Source organism: Passer montanus, unplaced genomic scaffold (assembly GCF_014805655.1).
Source record: "Passer montanus isolate IOZ18808 unplaced genomic scaffold, ASM1480565v1 scaffold164, whole genome shotgun sequence".
Classification (NCBI taxonomy): Eukaryota; Metazoa; Chordata; class Aves; order Passeriformes; family Passeridae; genus Passer; species Passer montanus.
In genome coordinates this window covers 316,565-342,520 of record NW_024363605.1, presented here as the reverse complement: position 1 = coordinate 342,520, position 25,956 = coordinate 316,565, and the positions used below count along the sequence as shown (strand labels likewise).

General features: G+C 37.1%; 2 protein-coding genes across 8 annotated transcripts in view; one reads left to right on the top strand and one right to left on the bottom strand.

The window, feature by feature from the left end:
- The first annotated feature begins 5,349 nt into the window (after positions 1-5,349).
- Positions 5,350-18,248, top strand: CCNH (cyclin H). Of its 5 annotated transcripts, none has more exons than XR_005626931.1 (10): positions 5,350-5,534; positions 5,621-5,734; positions 6,881-6,954; positions 7,217-7,427; positions 7,722-7,885; positions 9,643-9,713; positions 12,202-12,313; positions 12,831-12,891; positions 14,208-16,482; positions 17,480-18,248. XR_005626931.1 is itself a non-coding variant. In XM_039703593.1 (10 exons), the coding sequence occupies exons 1-9, from the start codon at positions 5,418-5,420 to the stop codon at positions 14,250-14,252; spliced, it is 978 nt and encodes a 325-aa protein (XP_039559527.1). In that variant the 5' UTR covers positions 5,355-5,417; the 3' UTR covers positions 14,253-14,298; positions 17,480-18,248. The 5 variants fall into 5 exon arrangements, 2 of the variants coding, with proteins under 2 accessions (XP_039559527.1, XP_039559528.1); XR_005626932.1 differs by having other exon boundaries at positions 5,352-5,534; positions 5,612-5,734; positions 7,397-7,427; XM_039703593.1 differs by having other exon boundaries at positions 5,355-5,534; positions 5,612-5,734; positions 14,208-14,298.
- RASA1 (RAS p21 protein activator 1) overlaps positions 15,701-25,956 on the bottom strand; it is a 47,874-nt gene continuing 37,618 nt past the window's right edge. For 2 of the 3 annotated variants that reach the window (XM_039703591.1, XM_039703592.1), the window contains exons 18-25: positions 25,697-25,839; positions 24,845-24,960; positions 23,583-23,669; positions 21,160-21,227; positions 19,438-19,526; positions 18,552-18,629; positions 17,231-17,365; positions 15,701-16,577 (exon numbers count right to left, since the gene is read on the bottom strand). In XM_039703591.1, the coding sequence (XP_039559525.1) occupies positions 16,494-16,577; positions 17,231-17,365; positions 18,552-18,629; positions 19,438-19,526; positions 21,160-21,227; positions 23,583-23,669; positions 24,845-24,960; positions 25,697-25,839 (800 nt within the window). In that variant the 3' untranslated portion in view covers positions 15,701-16,493. The remainder of the gene's footprint in view (positions 16,578-17,230; positions 17,366-18,551; positions 18,630-19,437; positions 19,527-21,159; positions 21,228-23,582; positions 23,670-24,844; positions 24,961-25,696; positions 25,840-25,956) is intronic. The other variant, XR_005626929.1, reaches the window with a different exon arrangement.

Sequence of the window (25,956 nt, the reverse complement as noted above, 5' to 3'; positions counted from 1 at the left end):
GTTCGTGTGGCCAGGTTTGAGTAGCGGCAATGGGGGAGGGAGGGAAAGAGTGAGGGGTTGCTAAAGGGATGGCTCTCACTTTTAAAGTATATTTCAGGGACACTTAGTTTCCAAAAATCTTTGCAAACATGCCACAACTGCACTTCGTGAATATGAATACAGTTGCATGAGTGACTCAGAAGTCCAGATTCTCAGTTTCTTAACTCCAGAGAGTTCTCAGTTTCTTAACCCATCCAGAAATCCAGTGATGACTTTTTAGCATCGGTATCAATAATTATATTCTTACAAGATGACATATTGGGAGTGAAGTGTGTGAGAAGAATGCAGTTGTGAAGAAATTAAAAACAAAGGTCAAGAACACCAAGGTAAATTCAGTATGGGAAAAACAGAGAAGGAAAAATAAGAAACAAAGGACAGAAGCAGAAGCAACAGAATTTTCTCCATGATGACTGAAGACACACCAGTGAAGAATGGCAAAAATAACCACTCTTCTCCACAAAAGCCAGCTTTGGCTCTTAGGCTTTAGGGAAATCTTGTGCTGACTCCAACAGATGTCTTGCATGGTCTCAAAAGGAATATCCAATTCTGATTGCCCCGTAGGAATTCAGCCCTCCCTGCTGAATGAATGGAATGCTCCAAATTTAAGAACAAACAAATATATCTACTTCCTCATATTTCAGTTTTGCTATTACAATTTGTGATGTCTTAGTATTTTCCTTAGTATTTAAAAATCTAAAGGTCATTAATTCCAAACTGTTGTTTCTCGTACTTTTTTGCTTATTTAAAGTCTGTGCTTCTGCTGAGGATTATAAAGTTTATGTCCCTGAACTGCATATTCAATATAAGGAGTTATAGTTATATATGCATATTTTCTAATGCTTTGAATGACAAGGACACTTTAAGAATTATAATAATGTTCCTTCAATGAAATAATCTCACTGATATCAGTGAGATCAAATAAATGTAAAATACTACTTAGCAAAAGCAAGAAAGGTAATTTGATTTTAACTAGCTGCTAGGACAATTGATAGCTAAACACTGCAAAATCAAGAAGTCCCTGTGATATAAGTATATTCAAAAAGTGAGAATTAAACATAGTATTTAAAATTAGTATTTATATTTAGTTCTACTGATAAATTCTCAGCAGCATGAAATATAGCAAATATTAACATCATATGAGAATAAATCAATGTTTTCACCTCTAAAACCTCTGCAGTGCCATCAGCAATATTAACCCTTTCTTTGAATGTTTTAGGCTACTGAGTATATGCAGTTAGGCTTAATAATAATGATAATAAAAAGTAATAAGAATCAGGAAATTGATTATGTTAATTTAGTTGTATTAATTATAACTCAGCTGAAGGGCAGTACTCTTGTGTTCACAATCCCCTTCTTCACATATTATTCCAAGCAGACACTACCAACATCAAATTTGAATGATTTTATGAATGTTTATTTTCAACATAAACTCTACTAAGCCTCTGTGCTTCAGGTACCTTTACCTTCTTAGATGATGTGTGTTCTGCCTCTTGGTTCTTTTTGGTCCTCTTTAGAGCCTCCAAGAAATTCTGATTCACTATATCCCCCAAACAGAAGAATAAAGAACACTTACAGCAGCCATGGCTGTCATGGCTGTCATAAAAACTGTCAGGAGGAATACTTCTGTGGTATTTGCTGATACAAGCAGGAAAATTATGTTGTGTTCTGTATTTAGGTGGTAGATATTTATTTACACCTTCAGGTAATTTTTCTGAGAAATTGCTGAACGTACTAAAATAACTAGGCCACTGGAAGGTTTTTATTAGCTCGTAAGTTTTGCTTGGTTACTTTGCTACTTGCATAATTCTGAACAAATATCCCTGCATAACATGTTTAAAACTAGCATAAAGGACAGACTTCAAACATTGACATTTGACTGAGTTGAGCAACTGATTAATAACTCGTACATCTTCACTTTTCAAAAAACCTTTCAGTTCTTGTAATTATCTTTCTGAATGTAGTAAAAAAATTTATACTCACTCTGCACTTTATTAGTGCATTCTATACCATTCTTTGTAGACCTTATTACTTGCACAAAAATCACATTGCAGTATTTCTTCTTTTTATTAACCTCTTCGGCTACAAGATAATATATCAAAATTGTCTTGTGGGTAAGGAGATTGTGAAAAGCACAATTGTGAAAAAAAAAAAAAACAACAGAGAAGTAGAAACAGTAAATTCCCGGTTCTGTTCATAGCTGGATCACAGACCAAGCACAGGAAGGTTTTTCTGAGTATTTTATGATTACATTTCCAGATATTTTATCTAAATCTGCCTTTGTCCACTTTTAGACTGAATTTTAGAATCACTAATAATTTATCATACCATTTAAAGTTAAAGAAGAACTAAAATCAGCGAAGTCCACAGTAGTTTGGTATGCTTAAACCCATACACCTTTGAAGTACGGATTCTGAAAAGTGATAGGTGTAAAAGAAATGGAGTATTAAAAAAATGAAAAAAAATCTACTTTATCCCGTGTGCTGCTCTTTTTAGAAATTTTCATTCTTATTCCTACATTTTACTCTCAGAGTGATGATGGAAATAACATATTAACAGTAATACTGAGTAAACTGAGTATTAGAATAATGTGCACTCTTTACGAGTTTCTAATTTGTGATGGAACTGTCACAATCAGATGCACAACAACACCCATTTGGTATTTTTTGTACATATGGCTCCTGGAACGCAGATTTGGTCAGATTTCAAACTGTTTATATGTTGGGTGTGCTGATTACTGTAATTTAAAGCAAAATATTGATGGGTTCAGACAATATAGATAATACAATTATTTCTTGTGTAGTTTAGGGAAGGACCTTTGTGATGTCTGCTTGCAAGGAACCACTTTGTCACTAAAATCCAGGAAAGAAACTCTCTAACCAGTTTGTTATGTTAGAAAGTTGATATTTTTTCAGTATGTTGGGTGCATGGTGATAGCTTCACCTAATATTCACATCCACTTTCAAAACTTTTCACTAGTAATACACTGTAGCAAATAAAGAAATTAATGTTCATCGGCTATAAGTTTCATAATTGTCTTCATTGATTAGTATTCTAGCTCCTATTTGTTTTCTCACTTCTCATGCTAATTAGCCCAGTTCTTCAGTCTTTTTATTATCTTTTTCCCAAACAGCACATCGAGTGCAATTGCTGAAATGACTTAGTTATTTTCATCCTTATCTTGAGTTTCTGCAAAATGTCCTCGTGGTTCATGAATTTTGCATTACTTTTGTCCAGTTTCAACAATAGATGTCTCTGCAAGGCTTTGTTAATGTCCTTTGAGATCATTGAAACCTATCAAAGTGTTGATTACATTTGTTTCAGCGAAACTTGAAAGTTTCAGTCATTTTCCCAAATTATGTTCCCACAATACCAGCTTATGACAACCTGGCTAAATTCTGGCTCCAGTAGCATATGACAGAGGGTTAAATTACATTGCTTCAAACTAATTAAAACAATTAATTAGAAGAGATAATTAAAATAATTAGTAGGAAAATTTTGAGTAAAGTTATATAATTTCCCACACTAATTGGCACAAGGCTTATTAATCACAGATGTAGAGAGTTAAAACAAAGCCACATTTTTCCCTGGTGTTTGTAGTAAGCACTGTATGATACAAACAAAGCATTAATCCTAGATAGGGGTCAAACACTATTGTGCTAAGGTTAAAAGAATTTTCTCCCACTGCTGCATCAACTCCTTTTAAAAGAATGTAATTTGTTGGGTAACACTTTTAACTACAAGTCCTGTGACTGTCCACAAAAGTGTGTTTTACATACTTTCCTCACATACTTCAAATACAAATATTAGATATTACACAGTAATATCTAAAATTTCTGGCTGAAGCATGGAGGCTATGAAATACTGCTTCCTTAAAAGCATAACTGGATTTTATATCTAGTGGTTATCTTTTTAATATCTAGTGGGAAAGCAGGACACTACTGAAGGAACTCAATGGAACAGAATAACAGAATATTCTGACTTGGCAGAGGCCCACCATGATCACAAAGTCCAGTTCCTGGGTGTGAAAAATGCCAATCCCTTCTTTTTTTAAATTTTAAAACTTTAATTGTAATAAAATGGTTATAAAAATAGTAATATAATTAGAGTAAAAAAAAAAAATGAACAATTGAGATTAGGACAATATTAGACAAAAAAACCAAAGAGTTACGGACAGTCCAGGTACCTCTTTCTGGACAAAATAAGCCCGAAAAAGGACACACGTTAACAGAGGACTAACCCTTAAAAACAATAGCCTGTTGCACATTCATACATCTCATACATGATGCAAAAATTCCATTCAAACAAAGAATTTTTGTCTGGTTAGTGTCAACTCCTTCGTCTTAATCCTAATGGCGTCTTCAGGGCTGAGCAAGGTGGGAAGAAGTTAGTTTCTTCTGATAATGGAGCAATAAATTATCTTTCTACTAAAGACGTAGGTGTCCCGTGTCTGCCATCTTGGTGCAAGTACCAAGATACCTCATTCCTTTCTTTAAAAAAATATCCATACATTACAAACATAGTTTCTATTTTAACATTACACTATAACCTAAAACTATATTTAACACACTACTTAAGAAAATTAATACAGCATAACTTTCTAACATAACATATATAATATTCATTTTAATATTTGTGAAAAGCTAATCATAAAATATGCGCTTTTCACACTGGGCCTGTGTGACACAGGACACCCCAAGAATCACACCATGGGCATGAGAGCATTGTCCAAACACTTCTGAATCCATCAGACCTGGTAATGTGACCACTTCCCTGGGGAGTCTGTTTCAGTGGCCAACTACCCTGTGGGCCAAAAACTTTTTCCTGATACCCAACCAAAACCTTCACTGACTTAACTTCATACTATTTACTCAAGTCCTGCCACTGGTCACCACAGAGGAGAGATCAGTGTCTCCCCTCCTTTTCCCTCACAAGGAAGTTGTAGGCTGCAATGAGGTCTCCCCTCAGTCTCTTCCAGACTCAACAATCCAAGCGATCCGAGCTACTCCTCATGTGACTTCTGCTCCAGACCCTCATCATGCTCATGGCCCTCCTTTGGATGCTCTACAACAGCTTAACGTCTGTCTTACATTGCGGTGCCCAAACTGTCCCCAGCACTCGACGTGAGGCTATACAAGTGCAACGTAGATCTGCAAGTATACATTAATAAAACCGAAAGAGAAACACAAAGACTGCTGTTATTCTGCAAAAGTTAACAACACGCCGTTTTGCCACACCTCCTCCTTAAAAAGGAAAAATTCTGAAAAGGAAACGGAAGCATCCCTCTCCCAGGAGGGAGTGTCCTAGACCCGCCCGCCGCGCCCCACGCTCTCAGGCGGCTCCCGGCGTGCTGCGCGCGTATGCGGCCATGTTGAGGGGCAATGTTCCACAGCAGCACGCAGCGCCGGCACTGGATCTTCCATGGCGAGGAGGAACTGGCGCGGCGCCGCGCTGAGGGGAACCGCCGGGCCCGAGCCAGGGCGGCGGCCAGCGGGAAGGTGCGCGGGGCCGCAGGGATTGCGGAGCGGGAGGGTGAGACTGCGGCGGACTCAGGCGCGGCTTTACTTTTCCCAAGGTGCCGCAGGGCGACCCGGTGCTGCTGGAGCCGCATGAGGAGCTGGCGCTATGCAAGTACTACGAGAAGAGGCTGCTGGACTTCTGCGCCGCATTCAAACCCGCGATGCCGCGGTCCGTTGTGGTAAGCGAGGCGAGAAGGAGCCGCCGCCTCGGCCCTCCTTATTCTTTCGCTTGCTGCCTGCTTGGCTTGTTCTTGAGAGCGCGGGTATCTTTAAATCTCTTTATCTCTTTTCTCTCTTCTGGCACTACAGTCTGTGGCCGCTTTTTGTCTTTTTTGTTTCGTTTTCTGACACGGGCAGCCATTTCAAAATCTGATGTTTTTCAACGTGATCTTTTGCTTAAACTTGCTTGAGTGGCTGAATTGTTCTGCTTCGCCTTAGGAGAGAGTAGGAGCAAAATAGTCGTAGATGGTTGATGGTAATGTTTGAGGATACAATGAAACAATCTCCCAGTCGCTAAAGGAGACAGTCCCAAATTTGGGTTGTCATTCAGTGTTTCTCCAGCATTAGTGCTTCTCTGAACACAAAATAGGCTGGATTATGTACTGGCAAAATATTGGCCTGTAAAGCAAAAATGAAATTACCTTGAAGTTATGTGCATTGAATTCAGAAGGGAGAAGTGGCGACGTAGAGCTGAAGAACGTAGTGAAATTGCGCCTCTCTCTCACTAAGACATTAAGATATATGATTTACATTGTCCCCTGTTAGTCCTCCCTTTTCCAAGCAGGTGTGGTGAAGAGTACCATGCTTAAGGGTGCCTTTGAAAGATGGCAGTTGCTGCCATTGCATGTTCTGTGAAGACAGACTGAATTAGTAGCTCCTGCAGAGTCTCATTTTGGGAAGCATCGGCTTTCATGCTGATAAACATGCTGCAAAATATACTGATGTAAAAAATCAAATAGCTTGAATTGCTTGCAACTTTCAGGATTATTTTTTTCAGCCTTTGATTTTTAAATTTAATTTTAATACCAAGTTCTTTTCATAAAGAGACTGTTGATTTTTTAAGCATTGTCTTCTAAAATATGTCTAAAAATAAAGAAAAATATTTTGTATTACAGTCGTAGTGTAAGGTTCTTGCGGGCAAAAATAAAGACTTTGAAATACTTAATGGCATATAATGGCTGTATGTGTCTTAGTGCCTCAGTGTATCCTGTGTGCCTTTAGTATATATCCAAATTTTCCTGTTTTGTGGGGTTTTTTTCTTTTTATGTACTTTTTTTCTTAATCCATTTTCATTTTTTCCCTCCCCATTTTTTTTTTCAATTTAGGGAACAGCTTGCATGTATTTCAAACGTTTTTACCTCAATAACTCAGTGATGGAGCATCATCCTCGGATAATAATGTGAGTTACCAGCACTTCTTGAATTACTCTGTCAAATGGGATATGAGAGGTATGATCTTTATATTTGTAAAGACCTTAAAAAAAACCCAAGAAAATGTGAGAGCTTAAGTAGGAGTAAAGACAAAATATGGTTAGTTTCACTGTCTTTTTCCTGTATTCAGAACATATTTAAAAATACACATTTTCAGAGCAGAACTTTCAATAGGAGAATGGATGCTGCATATGTCAATTGTTTGCTTTTTTGGTTTTTTCCCTCCTCAAGGCTAACATGCACATTTTTGGCCTGTAAAGTAGATGAATTTAATGTATCCAGTGCACAGTTTGTTGGTAACCTTCGAGAAAGTCCTGTTGGACAGGAAAAAGTTCTTGAACAAATACTGGAATATGAACTGCTACTTATTCAGCAACTGAACTTCCATCTCATCATTCACAATCCATACAGGCCATTTGAGGGATTTCTAATTGATATTAAGGTAATACTCTCTGATATGCTATATGCTCTGTGTAGTAAAGTAATACAAGTCTGTCATGCATTATCTTCAAGAAATTTATTTCCTTTTGTGCCTGTGATTTAAAATATCTAATTTCTATAGTGATAGACAGATACTTGAAAGATAATTGTTTTACTTGTGGTCTTTAAGTCATTTAGGATGTTCTTGGAATAAAAATATGGTCTGCTACTTTTTAGCTTTTTAAAATATTGTTGAATTGTGTCACGAACAGGAATGACAAACAGCTGCTTTTTTTCCTAAATTACTACTTTTTAGACTCGCTATCCAGTGCTGGAAAATCCTGAAGTTTTGAGGAAAACAGCTGATGACTTCCTTAACCGAGTGGCTCTGACAGATGCGTATCTGCTCTTTACTCCCTCACAGATTGCTCTCACTGCCATATTATCTAGTGGCTCAAGAGCAGGAATTAATATGGAAAGGTAGTATTTTCTGTCTTATATGTGTGCTTTAAACAATCAGTTTGCTTCTTGTATAAAATTGTTTTGCTCTAGACATTCTTAACTACTAGAATTGTGTATTTACTGATTGCTAGCACTTGGTCTGTTCTTTATGTTTTAGAATGGCAGTGATACTGTTCATTTTCACAAATAGGTGATGAAAGCAGTTAGTTGCTGTCTGGTTCTTATATTCCTTTGGAAGAAGTTAAAAAAAAAAACCCTGATGACTTTGCCTTAATTAGAACAGCACAGGATTTTCAGACTCAGTTTAAAGGTTACACAGGGAAGAAAGTGTGAAAATATGGTAGAAACTGAGAGTCAACTGAAATTACGCTGAACTGACAGCTAATGGGCATGCTGTATCATACTGTGTTTGGTTGCTGCAGCTGTTCGGTTTCCATGGATATGCACCAGGGCGAAGGTGTTGCTTTAAATCAATCTTTTCTTTCCCTTCTGTGTCCTTGCCACTGTTGTTTGCAGGGGTACTGTCAAACGCTGTCAAACACTTTGCTGTAGTTTGTTTGGTTTAGTTCTCCTACGGACAAAATATATGCTTTTCTTCAGATGAACAGCTGAGGTGTTTGCTGTAAGGAGCTGTACCTGGCATGTTTTAATATAATGCCACTGCCTGTGAGCATTTCACATCTGGAGTGTAACACCTGTTCTGAATCCAAAAAGTTCTTTTAAAATAAAATCTTCTGTCTCTTCTAAATGTATCTCAAATCTCTCTAGTTCTAAAATAAGGAGTATTGGGGGTATTCTTTAGAGGATTCACTGTCTTCTGAGAATTGTGTAAAAACATTCAGGTGCTTACTTTAACTTGAAACTTGATCTCATTCTTAGATCTGTATTCTGTAGTGCTCATGCCAAAATTCAGAAAACCATGCTTGCAAAAAGAAAGAAAATAATTTGTAGATAATGTGTGATTCAAGGTGTCTGAACTTTGTTGGCACATTCAGGAAGAATTCAAATCTTTGTAACCTGTCTGCCCTATACAGTTGTTATAACCTTGTCATTTACTGTTTGATGTGATTTTTTGCTGCCAGACATGAGAAAAGGTGATGGTGCAGCTGATGGTCTGTGGACCTGTGATCAGGTGCAGCTACAGAGGTGGTACAGAGCATGTGGGAATTGAAAACCTGTTGCTCTCATGGGGGAAGGGATATAACTCCTTGGTTGTTGTGGGTGTTGGTGAAGAGGACTGCTCATGTCTGTTTTATCCAGACAGTGTGCATTAGTGTTCTTACTAAAGAGAAGTTTGATCTCATTGGAAAGAGGAAGGGTCCCATAGGCTCATGCAAGACAGTGTTTAGTAATAGCTTTCCGCTGCCAAAAGAAGCAGGCCTCTCTTGCAGGCTCTGCTGTTGGTCAGTCTGAAAACCGCTATAGTATTTGCTTGCCCTGTGGGCATATTGTACAATAGCATGATGTTGTCATAAAGTCATAAACTTAATTTGACTTAGCTCTGTGAGGCTTACAAATACTTAGAAGGAAGATGGACACCTAATTTGGCAGTGTTATTTCTACATGACTGGGGGAATATTTTTGTCACCTTCTTAGTGACACATTAGCTTTTTCATCACTTTATAGCACTTAAGTAAACAAAGCATTCTTACTAATCTAATTATGAAGCTCTAGGAGATGTTAATTATAAATAATACACTTTTTACTAACTCACAAATGATTGCCATAAATTATTATGACACTTAAAAAATTTATTTTTCAATGTCTGTTTGCAGCTATTTATCAGAAAGTCTTACGCTGAAAGAGGACAGATCAATCTTATCCAGATTACTAGATGAAATGAAATGTAAGTAAACATTAGAAAAGTATATTAAAGAAATTCTCAAAACAAGGAAAAACCATATTTTTCCAAACTAAAAAAGCATTAGATAGAAAGGTCTGCTTCAAATGGTTCTCATCACCTTAAGGCATGCATAAGTAAACTGCAGACAGTAGAATGAACTACCAGCATATGAATGGAAGAGGAAAAAAGACTGAGACAAAATGAACAAATGAATTAAACAAATTAATATGGACAAATTAAATAAATTAACAGACAGGGGACCTGCCTGATATTTTCACAACGTAAGTGCTAGAGTCAGTTAAGTGCTAGCAGCTGATTCAAAAGTGAGAAATCTATTTTGAGAACTAGATAATGGTATTTGTAGGACAGAACTAAATTGCCTTTTTAAGTCACCATATCTTAAACATTACAGCTTCAGGCAAAGCCTGCATGTAATAACTACTACCACCAGAGGTGTGTTTTGTAAGCTAAATTACTAATGTGATATGCCAGTATTTATACTGCACATCTGTTTTGCAGCTATAAGATGTTTCAGAAGATGCTTAGTTTCACTAGTGTGAGAAATATCTTTGTGTGTGTGTATATTTTACAAATATTAAGGATACTACCTTGGTTCAGCTAAGCTAAAAGAGAGTGTAGTACCCTGATTACTACCTTTTTGTATTTAAATTAAAAGGCTGTGATACAAAATTCCCAGTAAGTAATCAGTTACTGAATGCATTAAACTAATGCATGCACTTCAAATGGGAGTGGTGGCATGAAACTAGGCTGACTGACATGAGGAGTGAATGCACCATACAAGTAACCAGGGTCTACAAATTCAATTTACCTTTAATTTATAAAATTTAAGATGTCCTTTACTTTCTGGTCTTCTAACAAATTGGGTCTTCAGATTTCCCTTGCTGACATGGAAGGGAATGCTGGGATCACTTACTCTTCACTTCTGTTATTGTAGATGGTAGCTTTAGCCCAAAAGCAGCTCTTCCATAAACATAAGATGGCTGGAAGGAAATTTTTCAAACATTTGTAAATTACTTCTACAGAGTACTGGTGGTAGAGAAAAAAAATCTTGTAAATTTAATTTGCATTATTAGAAAGACTGGAACTGTTTTTTTTTAGGACAGCAGGTACAATGTTGATTGCAAAAAATACCTGTGTATTTTGAAGCTTGTTAGCATAGTAGTGTGAACTCTGCCTCAAAGGAAATCTGGAGTCGGTAATGCTGGCGACTTGTTTCAGTGTAGTTACATTGAGGAGAGGAAGGATGAACTGTTGTCTCAAGTCTGCCTATGACATAAGCAGCACTCAGCCACACTGGAGACTGGATAGGATTGTGTGATTCACAAGTGCGGTGGGTTGACCCCAGCTCAATGCCAAGTGACCACCAAAGTTGCCAAGTGACCACCAAAGACCCTATCACTGACCTCCCTAGCTGGGCAGGGGAGAGAAAAGAAAATAAGTTCATGGGCTAAGATAAGAGCAGGGAGAGAGGTCACTTACCAGTTACTGTCATGGGCAAAACAGACACAAGTGGGGGAAATTAATTAATCACAAATCAAATAAGTGTAGGGTAATGAGAAGTGAAAACCACATCTTAAAAAGACCTTTTCCCCCACCCCTCCCTTCTTCCTGGATTCAATTTCACTCCCTCCAGTGCAGGGGGACTGTAGTCAGCTTACCATATGTTCCTGTTGCTCCTTCCTCCTCACATTCTTCCCCTGTCGCAGTGTGGAGTCACTCCCACAGAGATAGTCTTCTATAAATTTTTACAACCTGAGTCCTTCCCTCATGCTACAGTTCTTCATTAACTGCTCTAATGTGGGTCCATTACACAGGATGTAACCCTTCAGGAATAGGCTGCTTCAGTGCTGGTCTCCCAGGGGGTCACATGTCTGGCCAGCAAACCTTCTGTAATGTAGGTTTCCCTTCCCTACACAGTATGGTACATAGCATGGTATTCCCAGTGGGTCACAGCCTCCTTCATGCACATCTACCTGCTCCAAAGTAACTTCGTCTACAGGCTGCAGGTGTATCTGCATACTCCACACTCTGTTGACCTCCATGCATGGGCACCACTGCTTCACCATGGTCTGCATGAGCTGCAGGGGAATCTTGTTTCTAGGCCTGGAGCACTTCCTTCCTCATGTTTCTCCCTGACCCTGGTAGATGTAAGGTGTAGATGTTCTCATGTATTCTCATTCCTCTTTTCCAGCAGCCATTAGTGTTGCACCAGGATTTGGATTTTGCCCTTTAAATCTATTATCACAGATGTACATCCAGTGTCACTTAATAGGCTTGGCCTTGGCCAGTGGTGGATACATCTTAGAGCCATCTGGCATTGCCTCTGTTGTGCATGGGGGAAGCCTCTAGCAGCGCCTCACAGAAGCCACCCCTATAGGCCCCCCATTACCAACATCTTGCCATGCAGACCCAACAAAACACGGCAGAGCAGAAATTAGCTGTGCTTACAGCTGTGTTGTTGCCATTTTAGGCATGAAAAATCTCATTAAAAAATATGAACTGCCAAGGCCTGAAGAGATTGCTGCTCTAAAACAGAAGTTAGAGAAGTGTCACAGCTTGGACTTCTCATTTAATACAAACCCGTAAGTATATCTTGGATGTGTTAAACTTTCTCTTTTTTATTGGCATAGGAACATTAATGTTTTCTTAGCTATGTGAGTGATTGAAAATAAAAACCCTTAAATGTGCACACAGTGTTTACCTGCTTGCTATATCTACTGGAAGCTGAGATTGAAGATTCAAAGTAGTGCTTTCAGTAATAAACAAGTTCTTTTGTGCTGATCTGCATAGCAAGCTGATTATTTTGTAACGCAGAACTGGAATACTGTGTGGCTTCTAAGGTGTGACCACTTGATGTATGTGATGAGAACTAAGGACTTTAAAATTAGGTGATTAAAACAAGAATGTTGTAAAGGCTTAATGTTTTCTTAAGAATTTTGTGGATGGCAAAGGATTGCACTCTGAACTTCCAGTAAGCTGCATGTCAAGGCTCTGATATTTTTTATGGAATAGGTATGTCCATATTGTAATCCTGAGGTCAAATAATGAGAATCTTAACTTAAAAAAATACCTAAGCATTTCACTTTTCTTCTGGGTTAGGAAGAAGAGGAAAGGTTATGAAGATGATGAATATGTCACAAAGAAATGTAAAATGGATGAGGTTAGTAAACCTATTGTACAAGTTTTTCCTGTTTTTTTTCACTCTTAATGCCAAGACAAAAGTGACACAGCTACTGAGATAAATTTATGCATCTGTAACATAATTTTACTTGTTGCTCAGACTAAACCTTTTTCAACTTTTTTTTTCACTTTAAATGAGCCAGATTTCATACCTGACTGTGCTTGGAAGTGTTCTTGAACACCCCTGGCTTTTGTGGAAAGAGGAATGAACATGCAGACCATGCTTCCTGCTGTTTATTGTGCTTTGGAAGTTTTTATTTACTTTATTTGGTTTCTTCACTGCTCAAAGCAGTGTAAAGTTGAACTAAATTTATGTCAGACAATTTGTCAACAAGGCTGTCTGAATTACAGATGGGTTGCTCGTACTTTGTGTTCTAAGACCAGGTATAAATAAGGTGAGATAAACTGACAAGCATGACTCAACCAGTACAAACAGTATTAAGGTTGTCCTTCATATCTGAGATGAACACCTTCCAGAGCTTTTGTCTGGACAATGGACAGGAAATTGGAGAGAGTCCATGCTGGCAGAGGTGCAGAACCCTTTTTAAATGGACTCATTTTGATACTAAAGATGCTGGATACTGATCGTCTAAGACACACTAAGTATGGCATTTAGAAAAACGTGCTAACATCTAAAGAGGGTCACCTACCAAAATCTGAAGATAAAAGACAAGATTTATGTCTTGCTATTGGAGATTATCACAGTAGGTTGATAGTATAGTGTCAAATTAGACTCTAAAACATTATTAAAACAAGATTATAATAAAATTGGCAGTGAAGGTATATTCTAACAAAATGTGGGACCTTGAATTTCTTTTATAATTTTATTCCTGCAAAAACTTTTAATAAGTTTTCATTCCAAATGCCAGTCTTCAAAAGCGTAATAAAACTGGCAACTCCATAAAACAGGCTCTTGGAAAACTTTTTAACTTTATGACAAAATGACTTAGCTGACATTAGACTGTAATCTGCAAAGCTATGAAAAGCACAGGACATTGGTAGAAGGTGCAATATGAGCTGGTTTTGAAATCTCTACATAGTTATCCAATATAAAGCTCATGCTTCTTTATCTCAGGAGCTGAAAAGGGGCTGCCAACATGACTCTGTGTCCAGGACTGTAAGCATAGGTATGGATAATGTAGCTTTAAGGTTAAAGGCCTAACTTGCCCCAAGTTAAAATATTTTTTTAGTCTTCTGTTCATGGAATTTCTCTGTAAGTTCTTAAATCCAGACCATAAGGAGCACACCGCCACACAGAGCTGTTACATAAGGTGCTGTATTTTTTCCTTCTATTAGGAAGAGTGGACTGATGATGATCTTGTGGATTCAGCATTACTTTGAAGGAAGATGGACTCCTACCACTGCAGGAACTACCCTGTGGTGTCAGGTGTGACTGCCTGCCACAGGCTCCTTATTATGTGTCATAAGGTCTTTGTGCTGTTAGCTACCTTGGCACTAAAGCCTTTTACTTTCCTAAAATAAAAAGTTGTAGTTCCATTAAACCCTCATCCATTACAGGTCTAACACTAGCAAGATTTGCTTTGAGAAATCTCACCCTTGTTTTTGGTTCAGAAACAGTTTGCTGTGTCTGCAATGTAGTGTTATAAGCACCAGCTGATTTATTTTTTATACACCCAGTTAAGAGTTCTACAATATGCACACCTACATGCAGCTTTGGGTTTCATTTCAGCCCCGTTTCATTCCCTTTGCTGCATTTTGTGTGTAACAGGTAAATTAGGTAGGCAGCTCTGTCTTCCAGTTTGTAGTTACCATGTTATATTGCCTGTACCATAGCAACCAAATCCACAAAATAATCCCTTTTACACACTCTGTCCAAGATTTAAGTAGGACACACTGAAAGGTAAATTACTTACTCGTCTGAGATGCAGTTTAACATAGACTTGATATGGTTATGGGACAATCTAAGAAAAAGACTTCTCTAGTAACAAGGTGTTGCAAACACATGTATTGTCACTAGGGAAGGGCATCACGTGTGTCTGTCTGCCCAGTGCCATACATATGATATTTAGGAGCTTTCACCTTCAAGAAGCTGTTCCAGCTGGAGACCAGGGCAACACAGGGAGAGCCACTTTAATATTACAGCAAAGGTGCAAAAGCAAAGTCTCTGATTTTATGTGACAGAGATTTGGCAGTTCTGGTCGACAGGAAGAACACTCTAGGTGTTGTAAAGGTTTGCAACAGTGTTTGTATGATAAAATTATTCAAGCAGTTATCTCAGTCTTGTCAGTGAATCCTTTTATTCCCTATTATATCACTGCCTAGAACAGAAGACACAGTGATGATGAAGTACTCTTTAAATCAACAGCACATTTTACTCCTCAATTTTTTAACCGTTTATAGCAGTGCAATGGGCAGGAACACCTTCCACTAGACAAGTTTGCTCCAAGCCTCATCCAACGCCACCTTCAACACTTCTTGGGATTGGGGCTTCTCTGGCATTCTGCCAGTGCCTCACCCCACTCACAGGGAAGAATTCCCTTTTACTAAATCTCAACCTATGTATGGAGTTTTAGCATCTGCTTTCTCACCCACTGCTGTACAAATTAAGGCATAAGGAGAAGGTAATGCTGTCTGAGGACTCATGCTCAAAAAGTGACACATTGTAACCACTGCAAAGTATGCCACATTGCAGACACTAAAAAATTTCCACAGTAGCCATTCAGCTAGTTTCCATAGAGTTAGAAATATGTAGCTTGATTTATTTTAAAAACTTACTTTTCACTTACAAAAATATTTATGCTAGACTTACAAAAAGACCAAACAATACCTATTTTATAAAATGGTTTAATGAATGCATGCATGTCTGATATAATCAATAAATTTACTGAATTCAAATTATTTACTGTTGTAAACGTTTTACAAAAGCATTGTGATTTATCTGGATATACAGTTCTTGATGGAAAAACTATTCCGACTGAATCAGTGGCACATCAGAAAAATAAAGCTGACAAGATCCATTCTGGATATTCTCTTTCAACATCATTCCAGCAAGAGAAACAGCATGGTATAAAACGTGTACAGTAAAGGTTGTTCCTACCATAACATCAAATTCTGGAAAAAGTAAATAAAAGTTAAAAGTGGTTGAAACAGTCAAAAGTCATAGTTATTGTAACCAGTCAGAAATTACAGTAAGAAATGTTATCCAGTTAGTTATAGGTGGTTGTCAGAACAACGCCTTTCTTCTCATGTCAGTTGATAATTCTTTTCCAATCAGACAGCAAAAACTTTGGCAATCAGAGGTGCTGAAAATTTCGAAGTCCTAGACACAGTCACAGCATTTTCTCTCAGAAGGTGAACTGTACACGAAGGCTCAGAGGTTGTGAAATTTCATTGTTTCCAAGTGGAAAAAAAAAAAGTGCATATGTCCTGCACAGATAGCTTAAAAAAAGCTGCTGGTACAATCATTCACCAACAGGACCTTTGTTTTCTTTTGCATAGTTCACACATCACTGGGAATGTGACAGGGTGTGCTATTTTTGGCAAGAGCAAGAAGGAAGTGATACTGGTGAGAGTTGCCATGTTGGGTGTGCTGGATCCATGCAGAATTCAGGTAGAGAGCTGCTACCTGATGTTGTTAGACACTGAATACTGATTTTGTTTTTGTTGTAGCAGTTCAGTAATGGCCAAAAGCTTCTTAAGAACGTGCTGTAAAAGAGAGTTGAGTCAATAAAACTACATGCTAGCTACTGAAGAGAGAAAAGGCCTCCCTGAGCAGCATTTTCAGCATCAGCCTATCAGACCTATCACTTGAAGTTGAAATATATTACTAAAAAGAGAAAATGTCTGATTCCCTAGCCATTAAGGGTAGTCTTAAAACAATGTTATGGACTTTGCCTGTCCTCCCATGGATCTTTTTGCTTCTTTGTTATTAAGAGGAAGGCAGAGGAAGTATACAGCTAACACACTGTTAAAATTAACCACCAGAGTTTTCCAAGCATACAAGTGTACTGGCAAACTAGTAAGCAGAAATGAGGTATTAATAGAAAGCTAAAGAAAATGATTTTTGGTTCTCAACTGGAAAAAAATCCAAATCTGAAAACTAAGACCCAGAGAATCTGTCAGGGGACAGTAATTTTATGGGTTTAAAGCTTCCTCTAGAAACTTAAAAAACCACCCCAAACCTAGTTGGTTTTGTTGCATGGGGGAGCAAAATTATGGATTAAGCATTTCCTTCACAGCTAATAACCCTCTGGTGAAATACATCAGTCATACTGCTACAGAAATACCACAAAAGAATCCCTCCCTATTGAGGAGTAATTCAGGACAAGCATCCCATACCTGTGATTGTGTTAACTCACCTGCATCACCCCTCGCTCGTTGCTGAGCGTCCGGAGCTCATCCGAGTGTGCCACACAGATCTCATGCAAAGCTGCCAGGTCACGGGAGAGGTCAGTTCGAGAGTGCTCTGCAGTGTCTGGAAGCTCAGGAACATTCTTCAACAAAGTAGAAGACAGAGATTTAGGGTGCCAAGACCAATTACGGTCTTTCCAGCTAAACCCCCAGTCCACCTTTCTGTTATTAATTATCTGTTTTTCTCCCCTTCACAGGCATGTGTTTTGTGATGGTACTGCAATTTGTAGTGCTGGAAGGATTCTTACTACAAGACCTGGTATTGCTCTGCCTTTGAGCTGACCAGAAACCTACAGCATTCCAAGACTCGAACCCTCTAAATGAAGGGAAGAGCCATCCATTAGGAGCTTTTTTTTTTAATCTAAATGAGAGAAAATCAACAAAATTCAGCAAAATCTGCTATTACCTATCAAGTTACTCATTAAACTGATGATAAATCAATAATGCTGCAATTAAAACAGCAGAATAATCCAACACGTATTTTCAAACCAACAGTTAGCCAAAACCTCATGTAAAACCTGTCATTTAAAGAAATCTGATGTATCATAATACACAGAAGTTGCTATTTAATCAGAAAAGGATGACATCTGGAACCTACCCAAATGCCACACTTTTTAAGTATTCTGAGATGTCTTCTAGGGTGTTTCTAAAAGATTAATTCAGGATGCTTACCATATTTTTTTCATCTCACTTCTAAAAATTAATTATTTCATTTAAAATACATATATATAAAACATGAGAACCTAATTCCTGTTACAACAATCACACCCACAAAATAGTCACGTGTTACAAGGATACAATGACAGCATTTCACTTTCAAACTACAATATGTAGAATGCACACAGTGAAGCTTTTGCCAGTGCTAACTGAAATTCATGCTAGTATTACTTCTTTAAAGAAAAATTACTTTCAATATCTGATCAAAACCATGTAATAAGTTATATATAAAAACTTCTGGTTTAAAAACTTGTTTGTGAAATGTTTGTATTTTTTACCCAATATTTCTAATCTCATACCTATAGAATCTCTTTCAGCTTCTCACATTTACAGAGGCACTAAATTAATAAAGTCGTAAGAAGATAATTGATGGTTTTAACTCCATATGACAGACCAGTAATTTTTAAATAAGTATTTAAAAATGTACTCAGCTAAAAGCATTCAAAATTATGTGGCAGCTGATTCATTGCTGACCTAGTTAATAAGAGGTGTAAAAAATTTTAATTTACAATTCTGCCATGTAACTTCAGCAAATATTTTTTAAGCACTTACCCCAAGCTCATCCAAAAACATGATCATGCGATGTTTGTTGCTCTTGATGAATGGATTTACTCCTTCCATATATGGCTCCTAATAATTTTTAAAAGTATTCATTAACAAATCATTGCCAAGATAATTGTCACATCTGAGGTGAACACAATGCAGTCAGGCAAATAACACTGCAAAACAAGTATGTAAATGGAAGTAATACTCTTTTTTTCAAGTGCACTTCTAATGTCTGGTGTGCAGGCAGTCAAAAGACTGCAGAATTTGGTTTACTTTTATTCAGAAGATAGCCTATGATTCAGGATTTTTCTTACACATGCATACAGATACAAATTTGCATCAAGGCAAGCGTCTCTAAATACCTGCGGGCAGTGAACAGATGCTCTGTGTTCAGAGGTATCATCAGAAACAAGTGCCTTCTTTCCTGTTTTGTCATTAACTCTTACATTCAAAGTTCTGTGTGTCAGAGAAACAACCTTCTCACATCAGCCTGAAGGCATGTTAATTATGCTTAAATCAACAGATGTATTTTTAGCAATGTTTCAGCCTGGAAATTGAGACCAGTCACTGCTGGCATTCTCTTCGTGTTTTAATAGAAACTTTATTGAAAGCTTGGGCTTATTAGTGCAATAAGTAACACCTGACTTACTGCTTTCATTATGTCTAACAGTATGACAGTACAAACAAGAGAGCTTTGAAGTGCTCTACCACAGAAAACACCAATCTAACAAGTGATAAATGCAAGGGTCAAAGTGGAGGAAGAGAAAGTCATAGGTTCTGCATGAGAAAATACCCAACACATTTTTTGCATGCATTGAACAGGAACATATGAAAGGTGTACTGGAAGCACAGTTCTCTGTAGGTTGTTCTCTGTATGTAGAATTATATTCACCTTAGCTCCAAATTCAACCAGATTTGCTAAATTCTGCACAGACTTGGCGACCAGCGTCAGTGTTCTTGCAGCAGTGGCGGAAGGAGAATCTGGCAGGAATGCAAAGTAGAGAGTCACTGGCCATTACATTTAAAATTAACAGCAGTCACATGAAAATAAATCCTTTTCCCATTCACATTTTATTGATTTTTTAAATATAAAACAACTGCATGTGAAAGATGTCACTTCATAAAGTAAAATATATTGCTTTTGTAAATGCCAAAAGCCATATTAATTCTGATTATCTTATTTTCTGTAAAAGTAGCACACAGAACAAGACAACAAAATAAGTAAGTGTTACTAGGAGTTAGGTGAAATGTAATAATTTGCTCAAAACTTGAGGATTTTTGTTGAAACGAAGATTACTTGTTAAAACATTTTACCTTTGAAATGAAAGAAAAAAAAAAAGAAAGTTTACCTGCTTATACCCACATAAGTGGGCACTGACAAGTTATTTAAGTTACTGGCAGCAGGAAAACAAAGTGAATGTTACATGCAACCATAGCCCGTATTTCCATGAAACTCCAGTCTGTAATGATTGTGACTATAAACACTTCACATTAATCACTGAAGTCAGTTAGAACTTCCTTTTTCGAGGAAAAGTGATGTTACCTAGAAAATTACTTTTCTCTCCAGTTAAAGTAAATTACCTGGTTGAAAACATTCCACTGACAGGGTTTTAGGGTTATATAGTCTGTAAGTTTCCCTTAACAGTAGTCAAGAATACTAGTTTGAGGTAACTCAGCAGGATTGTAATGGACAAACTCAAAAGGCATTACTCAAATTTTTAAGTAGATTTTTACACCTGCAGTCACAGTGCAACCCAAGTTAGGAGGGTACCTAACTTGCAAAGTACCCAAAGATAATAAAATGCCAAAGAAATTATCACTTGGTTTCAGGCAATGTTTCTCAAATGCTTTCTCCAAAACATGTACAGAAATTATTACTGAGTGAGAGAAAGGAACTTTGACACAGTCCTTCTCATTTAGTAGTTTAAAGACTGAAGACAGAAAACAAGCTACATTGTCTTAAAAACTGTCTTTGAATAGCAAAAAAAGCTCTTCTGAACCAGATTTTTTAATTTTCTCCTACATTTCCTATTTTTCAGCCTTTCTGAACCATCCCTCTCTCATCTTTAAGATTCTATATCTAAGATCAACTGTATTTAATAAGTCAAAACAGAGCTCTTAATAGCTGGAAGCCATCTAAGCAGGACATTCAAACAAATTGTTAAGAAAAATTTTCTAGGTGCACAGATGTATTCCAAGCTCTGCAGACACCCATACCAACTTTATAAATCTTGTACATTTCAGAGATACCACTGCATTCAGCTATTAACTCTGGCATTGCACTGTATTCTGCAATGAAAGTGATGTCTGAAGATCCCATAATTACATTTTTCACAGTCCTAAAATACATTAAACAATGCTAGACTTGACTCAAAATGTTATTATTAGATATCACAATCAATGTTTTTTTTGACTTTAAAATTATATTGGGGATATCCACAATCAAGCTGTTGGGGGTAAAAAGCATATACCCGAAGAAGAAGTTAGCCAAATGACATGGATGACTTGAAACACAGCATTCAAAAAAACTTCCTATTTTGCTACATTAAATACTATAGTGATTTCATGTCTCCTGCTGCATAAAGTATAGATTTGATCTGAAGCACATAGTCACCTGAGATGATATTAAACATCCTTGGGTTCAGGATAGCAGGACAAATCAGTCGAAGAAAAACAAAGCCACTGAAATGAAATAAAATTGTATTTTGTTCAAAACCATTAGAAAATGCAAGTAAAATTGTGTAGTCTTTCAGCAATAAAGTTAATGTGGGATCTTGTTGAGACAAACACCAAGAAACTGGCCTGTGCTCTGTAAAAATATAAATCAAGATCATCATGCTACGATTCTATGAACTGTAATGAAATCTGAAAGGAGAGGCACATTGATTTCCCAATAAAGGTGAACAAACTGTTGAAATCATGTAGGAAGAAATTAATTGCCAAGTAATAAGTCCATCCCAGACCATGCTTGTCTCAAAAAGGAGCCACCCTTGGTCTCTGACCTCCCAAAAATTTCTCCACTGTCTGCTACTGCAAGTCATCCATCTCACAGCCAGCCACTTCCCCAAGCCACTCTAAGCTGGAGCACAGGAGTGGATGAGCAAAAAGATCTCTCTTGGTAGAACACACCTTTAAGTCAGCTTCAGCCTATCCATTATCCTGATGATCTACACTTCAGTAGAAAAATGAAGGATCTGCTGCTTTCCACCATGAAAGAACTGCTGCCATTTTAAAAACTGGGTAAAGAGTGCTCTGTTCTGACTGCAGAACTAGGAATTAATTCAACAGGAACTCAGAACAGGCTTCAGCAGCATGAGAAAAATCTATTTTTCTGTTAATACCAGACGTAAAAATCATCACTCAGGTTAACTTCAACTCCAGCTAATTGCTGTATAATGAAGTGAAATACAGACCAATCTCAAATATCTGTAATTTTGTCCTTGGACAACACCAGTAGGCTGGATTTCACCACAGCAATACCAGAGCCTGATTTGTAATAAAAGGAGGAAGGGAACCTTGCCTGTTGTAAAGTACACAGTTAGGGAAATGTCCACATTTCTTTAAAGTGACAAATAGTAATGAGGTTGATCCACCTTCTGTAAGTCCAAGATATCTAGTATGCTGTTATACAATTCTATCTTATTTCTAAGAAACACAAGTTATGGGCTGGTAAGAAAACAGTCCTTGGTCAGAGGTTAAGCTAAAATACTTTTTGTGGTGAGAATTCAAAGCTACAGGTCAGTCATTAATTTTGAAGTTTTGGCACATACACCAGTCACTCTTTTAAAAGTGTCCAAATTCAAAGGCCAACAAGGTACACATCTAGCAGAGACCCTGCTGGTAGAGAAGATCTGATATTCCTTACCTTTGTCAACCTGCCTAAACTAGGAATGAGCAAATATCTATATGGGAGGTTCAAACCAGAGAGAAATGGTAGCATATTATGACTGATACAATAGAGAAGATACACAGATGTCAAAAACTGCCCATGTGGCTCTGAATACTGAATCATTCTTAAACCAAAAATAGCACAATGGAAGGTAATAAACATCACTGAAGGCTGTGAAACTGCACTCCAAAGAGAAATCTCTAGTATCCACTTGTGAAAATGGAACACCACAAAAGCAAGTGATAAAATATTTTTAGCATCCAGTGGAGACACTGGGAATACTCTGAAAGTGAGCTGTGTGTTCACTACGGAAAGCCACATGGTCCTCTTTGGAGCTGGGGAGGAACAGCCAGAGATTGGAGCTGGGGAGGAACAGCCAGAGATATGGAATTCACTACTAACCTTTACAGCCTTCCAGCAGCTTAGCCCCTCAGAGTAAAAGGAGCTCTCAAGTCGGAGCAATCTCCATTTGAAGGCAATGCTGCATCACAGTATGAAACACATAAGGCTTCTGGTGTCAAAATGATAAATACAAGCCAAAGACAAATACTCTGAAAGATCCTCCATGGGAGATTAACCTCTGCTAACCATACAACTGCCTGACACCACAAAAAGGAAAGCTGAGGCTCTGAATCACTCAAAATCCCTGCCACATTTAGAAAAAGTGTCAAGATCACAGCTTTGCCAAATGTTTTTGTCTGACCTGCCCTGGCAATGAACAGAGAGATAGTTTTGTATTGTGCTGGTCTAATAATGTAGGTTGGAGTTTTGGTGGCTGGTGTGAGTTCAGAAGAGCCAAGTTCTGTAACCTCCAGCAGCACTTTCAGAGGAGCTCCAGATTATTTAAACGTAATTGGGCTGCAGTATTGTAAATTCAAAGTTAGAACCATTAAGTAAAGCTATACTGACCTCTACACTACATCATTTTATTCTCACAAGGCTCTTAAGAACAAGATCAAGAATCCAGCAAGCTCAGTCTTTAACTGGGACATTGTGCGTCATCATCATAAATATCTTAAAACACTGCAGCAACCTGTATAAGTTCACACAGTTTTGTCACTGAAAGAAACATAGACAAGCACACTGAAGTATGTCTCCAACAAGGCTTCAAAGAAACATTTCCAGAATAAGGTTGACAAGTAACTTACCTAACAACCCTGGTTCTCATGGTAGTATTAGCTGGCCATTTGTTTTGAACAGACTTCTGTAGGCAACCATAAATATATCTCAATGTCCTGCAGAAATAGTAGCCAATTACTCATTCCATTAAACTTAAAGAATCAAAAAAGCTGGTCAGAAGGGACCTAGATCAACCTCCTACTTGATGCAGAACTATTATCAACTTTATATTAATAACTTAGACAAATCTTTAAATTATCAATTAACTCTTAGTTAAAGTCAACAAATTTATAAGAATTCTATTTTAAAATAAGTTGTTTTAAAAAGTAAATTTACAAATTACAAAGCAAAACTAATCTGTGCAATTCTGTGATCATTCAGATGTGCATTAAATATTTTTAACTGTTTACTTAAGTAGTATTCCCTTTTTGAAAAAAGACCACTTTGATGGTTGATTTTTCTTTGTGTTTTTTAACTCAACAAAAGCTTTCTTTCCATACATGACACACACAAAAAAAAAGTGAAAAAAGTCAAAAAAGAAAGTTAAGCACCACAGCAACAGTTCTCTCCCATTAAAAAAAATATAAATAAAAGGACATTTGTGGTGTATTGCAGAAAATGTTGATCACTGCATCATATACTTAAAAGGACTGCAATTTTCAATGCTAACCTTGCCAGCACTAACACAAAAGAAAATTCCATGCTACTCCAGTGACTGAAAATTGAGGGTTTCATATACTTTAAAAGCTATGAAAGGAAACTCTATACTATCCACTTATTATTAGATTATTCAAATCTGAGGTATGAAAACAAGTTACTTTATCAATTAAAAGAAGCAGGGAAAAAAATAGCCTCTGCATTTCCCTAGCAGACAAAACCAGGCATAGAATGGTATCACTATTACTACCTATCTGTATTTTTAATATGCTGTTAATAATTCCATGTCTTTCTCAGAGGAGAAAGACTGACAAATACACGTCATTGTCTGCTAACTACCATTGACTTCTACCTTTTTGCAAAAATATGAGATTAATTATTTTATTACTATTTTGTCCCTGATCTCAAGTCTAGTAGCTTCTCCTTTAAAAGAAAACCAAATGTGCCAGCCAGAGGCTTTTGTAAAACACTATTAAGATAAATTGCCAGAAGTGTTATTTTCCCCCTATCTATTTTTCTGTGTCTATACAGCAACACTAAGATAAATCACTAAGAACATAATTTTAATGTGCAGTGTTATTCATGGAAACACAAATTTTCAAATACAAATCAGAACAGAAAAGTGCAAACTTACGGGGGCAGTATCTCTGCAGCCATGAATATCTTCTCCACCAATTCTGAAAGTATACTGAGTAGATGTGCCAAGTTAGTGTTTACATCTTCATTTTTTTCTAACTTCGAGGGATTTAACTAAAACAAAAAAAGAATATGTTTATTCTTCCATCTAGAACTACATCTATATATATAGTTTCTGAATATTACACACTGAGTACTGTTTCAAAGCAAATGAAATATTCTGGTGCTGTACAAGTCTCTTACAGAACTCAGTCATGTTTCAGTAACTTGTCAGAGAACACGAAGCAACAGTTTTAAGTTCTAATATACATATGTGGCTTTTATCAGCTTGGATATTCACCATTTTTTCATCCGAGTGACTTTTTGTCTCTCTCAATCCAGATTTCTGGTGACTCCCATCTTTTCCACAATGAAGTTAAAGTGAAACACAGGAGTTACGAGGGTAATTTTAGAAAGAGTACCAAGATCAGTAACAACCATTTAATATGGAATTTTACAATTAAAACAGAAGTTCAGATCTTGATTTCTACAATATTTTGAGCTCAACAAGTTACCTAGATTAGGACACTCAGTAAGAGCTGCAGAATGCCTGTTAAATAATTTAAAAAAACTTGATTATAAAACTTAGTAAGTTCCACTATGAATAATGTTTGAAGCCAAAATCCAGGAAAAAATATAAAAACATCTCTTAATGAATTCAGTTCCTGTATTTCTGATGTAAAAATGTCTCATTCTAAAAAATTATTAAATATCTCTACAACTAATATTTAATGTAAACATAACAGCTGAAAACCAATGGATTACTGTGTCAACAAAAGAAAATGTTTAAAAACACAGTTTAAGGTATCACCTCACAGGACTGCTTGCTCTCCATGATCTTTAATATGGAGTCTTTCAGCGCATGATGAACAAAACTTGTTGCTGTGGCTTTCATATACTGCTCCATAAGTGTGCTTGCTAAAGTGGTGGCACGGAACAAGGTAGTAGCTTCATCTGAAAAAAGAAATTGGAAAGAGAAAAACTGAAAAAAGGAGACATGAAAAAGAGAGGAAGAACATGGTTACTCTGTAACATAAGCTGCAACTAAAGGAGGAGAAAAAAAAGATAGCA

Coding starts and splice junctions, on each gene's coding strand:
- CCNH (XM_039703593.1), top strand. CDS start 5,418: ATGTTCCACAGCAGCACGCAGCGCCGGCACTGGATCTTCCATGGCGAG. Junction 5,535..5,611: donor GGGCGGCGGCCAGCGGGAAG/GTGCGCGGGGCC, acceptor ACTTTTCCCAAG/GTGCCGCAGGGCGACCCGGT. Junction 5,735..6,880: donor CGATGCCGCGGTCCGTTGTG/GTAAGCGAGGCG, acceptor TTTTCAATTTAG/GGAACAGCTTGCATGTATTT.